The sequence below is a fragment of the Cornus florida genome, unplaced genomic scaffold (genome assembly GCF_030987335.1).
Source record: "Cornus florida cultivar Cherokee Brave unplaced genomic scaffold, ASM3098733v1 CherokeeBrave_3.0.0_Hap2_Chr10, whole genome shotgun sequence".
NCBI classification, from domain to species: Eukaryota; Viridiplantae; Streptophyta; class Magnoliopsida; order Cornales; family Cornaceae; genus Cornus; species Cornus florida.
The window spans coordinates 77,349,515-77,356,750 of record NW_026775580.1 but is presented as its reverse complement, the minus strand read 5'-3'; the positions used below and the strand labels follow the sequence as shown (position 1 = coordinate 77,356,750).

Here is a 7,236-nt window from a genome sequence, read left to right as displayed (position 1 = left end):
ATCCAATATCCAAACCAAACATTAAATAGAATATCTAGTTTAACTCCATTCCTTTTTCTTTTTTTTTTGCTTACATAGATCTATGACCAATCAGATTTTGTAAAGAATATTCGTATCTATATTCTAAAGTCTAAATCGTATTTAATTCATATTTAAAATTCTAATCCAGACCATACGTAACACTAACGTAAAATAATGCAAAAAAATTTGGATGTCACGTGAACGCGTTTCGCCGACCGGAGCAAATTTAACGTTACATTTGTCGCCATTCATGTCGGTGGAAGTGAAGGAGTTGGAAAAGTCGAAACTGTCCACGACAAACACCGTCTAATCAATCCGAGGGGCAACAAAGTAATTTCAAACCACCACCCCCTGACCGAAACGTTTAAATGCAGAGAGAGGAGAGAAAGCAAATGGTTGTGGGGGAGAGTTAGAGGGACGGAGAGCGACCTGCACAATCATCAAAACGTCCCTTTAATGCAAATGCCATTTCTAGAGAGAGAAACAATTACAGCAAGCACACAGCCAGGCCCACATCACAAACGCCATTTCTAGAGAGAGAAAGTGAGGATGAGTTTTCTAGAGTGAGAAAAATAAAAAATAAAAATATTATAGTGTGTTACCCGCGCCATAAGCGGAGGGCTAAAAAGTTCAGCTAAATTTAGCTGAAACCCCGTAATTTGTTGTTTTCTCCTCCAATGTACACCGCTAACCAAACCCAACCCCATCATAAAAATCCAGCGATTTAGGGCTTGTTTCTTTTTAATTCTTTCAAATTTATATCTGGGTTTGGGTTTATATACGTATTGATAAATTTATTGTACTATTGTTTCTATTTGGTTGGCTTTTTTTGTTTTTTTGTTTTTATATTTTGGGGCAATTTGTTGTTCATATAGATCTATGTTAGAGTTAGATTTCCCTAGGGTTTGTGTTTCTCGAACTCTCCGTTTTGGAGAGGAGAGAGCTGAGCTTTCATGTCACATTAGGGTTTGTGTTTCAATTTGATGTGTTCTTTTGTAAAATATCAGATTGTTATGAAATTGATTTGCAGAAATTAACGCGGTCTATGGTTTCTCTCTCTCTATCTCTCTAAATTTCTTCCTCTGTGTTACTCTCTGCCTTTGCGAGTTTTCTGTGCATATACAGATGAGTTGCTTTCCTTGCATCCGAAAGGATGTTAGGAATTATGACGAAGATATGGCGGATCAATCAGTTCAGTCTTCAGGTTTGTCTATCTTCAAACCCATTTTCTTATATATAACCATTTAGCATTTGGGTACAATTTGCTCTCTTTTTTTTTTGGTTAATTAATTGGTTGGATTTGCAGTTGTAAGTTCATTAAATTCTGATGCATGAAATAGATGCTCTGCTACAGCTCTTAAATTTGATGATTTATTTATTTTTTTACTTTTCTTTTTTGGGTTTTCAATTTCATGTTGAATTATGTATTAACGAGCAGAAAATGGGAGCCGAATTGGATCTTCGAATGGGAAAGGGAAGGTAGTCTCTGGTGTAAAGGGCAATGTGGCACGCAGCTTCACATTCCGTGACCTTGCAACCGCAACAAAAAACTTTAGGGAAGTTAATTTGATTGGAGAAGGGGGTTTTGGAAGGGTTTACAAGGGTCGCTTGGAATCAGGGGAGGCAAGTTATGCAATTCCAACCTTTCTGGAATCTCTAAATTTTAATTTTGTAATACATTTGGAACTTAAAAGCAATAGATTGTGCATGTTATCTTGCTAGCTTATCATAAAATAGCAATTTCTTTTATTGGGCATGCTTGGACTACATGTTCTTTGTTGATCCTTCCTAGTTACTGATCATTTGATTTTTATGAGCAGATTGTTGCAATCAAACAACTTAATCTCGAAGGCCTTCAAGGAAACCAGGAATTTATTGTAGAGGTTCTTATGTTAAGTTTGCTGCACCATCCCAACCTTGTCACATTGATCGGTTATTGCACTGATGGAGATCAGAGACTATTGGTTTACGAGTATATGCCGAGGGGTAGCTTAGAAGATCACCTTTTTGGTAATTATTGACCATTAGATGCAATCATATATCTATCATTTGCTTGAATTCCAATGCATTCATTTTTCTATCAATTTGCCATTCATGTTTCTCTGAATATACGTATTAGTATTTAGATTTTAAATGACAAATGGAATCATATATCTATTGTCATCTTATGAAAGTCAACTGATTTCATTTTTAAATCACATCTGTTCTCTATTTTTCTTTTAAAAATAAAGTTCTCCTTTGAAGTTTCAAGATGCCTTAGTCGTCTAGAGGTCTCCATACTGCGTAATGCATTTGATTAATTGCTTTCATGTTTGATTCTTGGCATCAGTCTGTTTGACTTCAATTTTACGCTGGATATCATTTGAGGTTCAGTATGGGCGTTTCTAGGCCTCTTATTTCTAATGTAATAAAAAAATAATAATAATAAAAAATAAAAAAAAAAGATATCATTACAAATTGTAACTACTTATTTGATATATAATTTGTTAAGTAATAACTTAGGGAAGAAACACATTGATACTGTCCAGTAACCCTGATGGCCACCCAGACATCACCTAGTTGCTGTTGCCAAGGTGGCTGTCCAGGCATCTATAAACCTGGGTGGCTGCTTGCATCATGCCCATATAAGCCAGGGTCATCTTTGCATTTTAAACAACTTCCATGATCTGTGCATTCACCCTGCCCAGCAAATCACCCATAACAGCTATTGGTTGCACAACATCTTGTGCAACTTTTGCAATTTTGAGATACTGTGGTTTAAGTGCATATACAAGAGTTGTAACGCTGATTGTCAAGCAGCGCTTTCAGCAAGTGATATTCTTTCCATAGTCTGTTGAAGCCATAATGTGTGTGCCAACAATAAAATAGAAGTTACATGCATCACAAGTAAGTTTTTCCATTTTCTTCTTAATATCATGTATGAGAGCTGAATTCCATTGTAACAAGGTGCAATGTCTTCTGGTAGTCTGTGCAGATATAAGATTATATGAACTAAAAAATAATAATAATAATAATTTGGTTACCATTAATTTGTTTGCAGATTTTTTTTTTAATTTTTATAGTTATTTACTGTTTTTCATGTTTAAAATGCTTTAATTGTACTGCACTTTCGTTGTTTTGTTCATGAATCAGTCGATCTGAAAATATTTTTTTTTGGATATATAACTCCTTCAAGAATTTAAAAATATTGTAAAGAAAGACTTTTTGACTGTTACCCTTAAAAAAATATGTGCCTGGCCCATGACGGATTAAATTTAATAAATACCAAATTTATCCTTTATTGATTCTGAACAAAATCATCAAATTCCAGACAGTTTCACAATTCCCACTTAGTTAGGAAACCAGTTTAAACAAAATCATTAAATTCCATGAATAACTTCTAGGAAGAAAAAGGCAAATATAATGAGCACTATATGAAAATCGAATTCAAAATTTTCCCTGAAAAATCCTCTACTTTCCTTCTGACCAAAAGGACAACATAATATTAACGAACCTGAAGCAGAATTAAAAACTGATTGAATCCGAACATGACTAGATTTTTTTTCAATCAAAAAAAGGAACTTCAGATCGACTGATTCGTGAACAAAAGACTAACGAAAGTGCACTACAATTAAAGCATTTTAAACATGAAAAACAGTAAATAACTATAAAAAAAAAAAAAAAATTCTGCAAACAAATTAATGGTAACCAAATAAAATATCTGCAAGGTACTTTAAGAGACAAAAGCATGCAGATTGATTAGAAGTTGCACATGAAATTTTATAATTAAAATAATTTACTTATTTTCCTGCTTTAAAAATCTTCCTCGGAAATGCTCCTTGCTTTCAGTGGTAAGCATGTAATCATTCTATCCGCAACATCCCATAGCACTAAGGGTATAAAGTGTAGGCAATCCAACAAAATAATCAAATTGTTGTAAATAATAGTCATGTTACTTAAAATCCCATCATCGATGTAATAGCAACTCTTTTAGCATATTGTTCTCTTCATTACAATAAGAACGTTGTTCTCCCGTTATAATTGAATCTTGCAAATTATGTGAAACCATAGGCTTTCAATATCTGGATTGTTTCAGCGGATGTGAAACTTTTTTGACAATTTTTATGAATTGACTTTGTGGTTCATTGGTTTTAAAGGATCGTAAATTGAGCAATATATTGTACTGTAACTTCCTATATTTGAAACACGGGGGAAATTTGCCTCCAATATAGCTTATTTATTAGGATAGAAAATACAATGACAATGAAGATGTTTGGATGGCTTTTTAATTTTCTTCAATTATTCCAAGAGCCATTTGTTTGCTGTTGGAGTGCTGACGTAGTGCAATTGTAGGTATACTGCTAAATACATTTATAATCCTGTGACATTAATCACTTGTTTCTTTCCTTTTCTTTTAAAAGAAATTTTTTTGAAGGATTGGTTCAAATAGTTCTTCATGGAAACTAAATATAAGTGTTATTTTGAGTGGTAACTTTGGGGCTGAGGCTTGCTTTAAGAACCCATTGAGAGAAAAAGGGAAAAGGAATATGTTTACATGCATTATGTACTGTTATCCACTCGGATTCTGTTTTGCTATTAAGCAAAAAAAAATTCCTTTTTTTTTTTTGGCAACAATTTTGTCACTCATCATTGTTAACTGGACACATATGGTACTCCCTGTTCTCAGATATTGACACTGATAAAGAGCCATTGGGTTGGAGTACACGAATAAAGATTGCTGTTGGTGCAGCTCGAGGCCTTGAGTATCTCCATTGTAAAGCAAATCCACCTGTCATTTACCGTGACTTGAAATCGGCAAATATATTGTTGGACAATGACTTCAATGCCAAGCTCTCAGATTTTGGACTTGCTAAACTGGGACCTGTTGGTGACAATACTCATGTTTCGACAAGAGTAATGGGAACGTATGGGTACTGCGCCCCAGAGTATGCCATGACTGGCAAACTAAATCTAAAATCTGACATCTATAGCTTTGGTGTGGTTCTGTTGGAGCTTATCACCGGGCGCAAGGCAATTGACGGTACTAAAAAGCCGGGAGAGCAAAACTTGGTTGCTTGGGTGAGTTATATTGTGCTTTGATATATTTTCTAAAAACAATGAAGGTTTGGCCAGATTCTTGTCCATATTTGAATTTAATAGCTGTATTTGTAAGTAGTACTGGTCCCCTTCTTACCTGGATTTATGTTCTCATGGAAATTGAATATATTCTTACAGGCATTCAAACTCTTTTGATCTACTCTTCTTTGATGTAAAAGAATTTCATTGGTTAGATAGATTTGAACTGGTAGCTCCTACTATTTCTTGGATGCTTTTGACCTGCATTTTTATTATCATGGAAATTGAATGTATTCCTACTGGCATTAGTACTCTTTTGATCTACTCTTTGGTTTATATAGAATTTCAATGGTTAAATAGATTTGATCTGGCAGCTCTTACTATTTCTTGGATTCTTTTAGTTAATTCTTGGACTTTCTTATACACGAGATTATTTTCTTCCCTAGTAAAGTGATGCACTTCTAAACCATTACTTCCATCAAAGAGCAACTTTTTGGCATCTAGGCATGATAAAAGTCTGCTTCTAAATTTGGCTAAAACTTTTTTTGTTTCCTCTTCTTTATCTTCATTGCAGTCTCGCCCTTTTCTAAGTGACCGAAAGAAGTTTGTCCAGTTGGTTGATCCAGTGCTGAAAGGACGTTTCCCACTCCGCTCTTTGCACCATGCAGTTGCCATTACAGCAATGTGTCTTCAGGAGCAAGCAAATTTCCGCCCCCTCATTGGTGACATTGTTGTGGCACTTGAGTATTTATCCTCTAAAACAGAGAGCTCAGAATCCCGTAGGGGTGCGCCCCGCTCTCCCCCACCACCATCATCACCTTCACAAAAGGACAGAAACATTTATTCCTGAGATCGAGATTTGCAGAACATTTCTGCTTCAGTTTGATGGATGTTGGGCTTAAGCTTCTGGAACACTGATAAATATACGACGCCAACCTAGATTCGGTTTCAGAAGGCTTAGTACAATAAGAGGGAATCAAAGAAAAGTCGATTTTCTTGCTTTTGTAGAAGCATGAGGTAAGTTCTCCCGGATTCATCTTGCTTACACAGTTTCCAATTGACATTTAAGAGAAGATGGCAATAGGTGCAACCATGGTCACATTAATTTCTAATATCACGAATGTCGATTCCCCAAGTGCTGGTTGTTATGCTCTGTATAGAATGGCTGTGTTATGTTGCAACCGCTGTAATTTATTCCTTCATCATTTTTTTTTTTACCCCTTCTGTACAGTGGGAAGTAATATATAATTCAACAGATGTTCTGATATTCTTCTTCCAAAAAGAAAAAGAAAAGAGAGAATGTTTTTGTGTTCTAGATAGGATTTCTGTTAAAATCTGGAAGAAAATTGGAGCAGTACGTACACTAACTGTTTGTGCTTGATCCCAGTGTCTTCGCAGGTTTTTTGCTTCATCGGAGAAGATAGCAGAACACTGATTATTTCATATATCTGTATAATGAATGTGCATCCAAAGATTGTGTGTGTGTGTGTGTGTGTGAGTATTTATGAGTTTGGAGGTATGGCATTTCTTTGTGAAACTATGAGTAAGCTTCCTGTTGGCTGGACTCTCCTACCATGAGTGGACCAGAACTGTGCATTATAATACCCAATTGTTACTAAAGTTTAAACTGTTAATAGTTAACGATATACGAATGTGTCTGGTCAAATATTTTGGACTTTTTATTTTGAAAGGTAAGAAAGTATCATTAAACTATATGTTGGTGCAACATTTATAATTATCAAATGATATTATTGAAATTCTGAGTGTACAACCTTTCAGCCCCCAGCATTTTAACACTCTTTGGTTATCATAGAGAAATTATTGTTGAATTGGGAAGCAAGTGATTAACCGTTAGAAGGCATTCTACTCTTGGGTACACTTGTTTGGTTGCAATGTTGCATCTAGGGTTCATGTGAAATGGAAAACAATCTAGTTTTTAGTTTTGGAGCATTGAGACAATACCAAATTCTAGAGGAATTTTTTTTTTACATGAATAGTCAATTTTTGCAGTTACTGTTCTTTTTTCTGATTTTTTGCAGTTGCCAAAATTTTGAATTTTCATATCATTGTTACGTAGGACATGTTTGGTTCGCATTTTGTTTTTGTTTTAACTTGAAACAAAATAAGTATTTTGTTGTATGGTGTTTTGAATAGTAATGG

At 34.8% G+C, this 7,236-nt stretch overlaps 1 protein-coding gene across 2 annotated transcripts; it reads left to right on the top strand.

Annotated features, from left to right (window-relative positions):
* The first annotated feature begins 439 nt into the window (after positions 1–439).
* LOC132276962 (probable serine/threonine-protein kinase PBL21) lies at positions 440–6,720 on the top strand. 2 transcript variants are annotated; one of them, XR_009470964.1, is made up of 6 exons: positions 440–1,225; positions 1,460–1,644; positions 1,842–2,031; positions 4,688–5,079; positions 5,651–6,093; positions 6,464–6,720. XR_009470964.1 is itself a non-coding variant. In XM_059778629.1 (5 exons), the coding sequence occupies exons 1-5, from the start codon at positions 1,147–1,149 to the stop codon at positions 5,924–5,926; spliced, it is 1,122 nt and encodes a 373-aa protein (XP_059634612.1). In that variant the 5' UTR covers positions 440–1,146; the 3' UTR covers positions 5,927–6,391. The 2 variants fall into 2 exon arrangements, 1 of the variants encoding a protein (XP_059634612.1); XM_059778629.1 differs by lacking the exon at positions 6,464–6,720 and having other exon boundaries at positions 5,651–6,391.
* Positions 6,721–7,236: the final 516 nt, after the last annotated feature.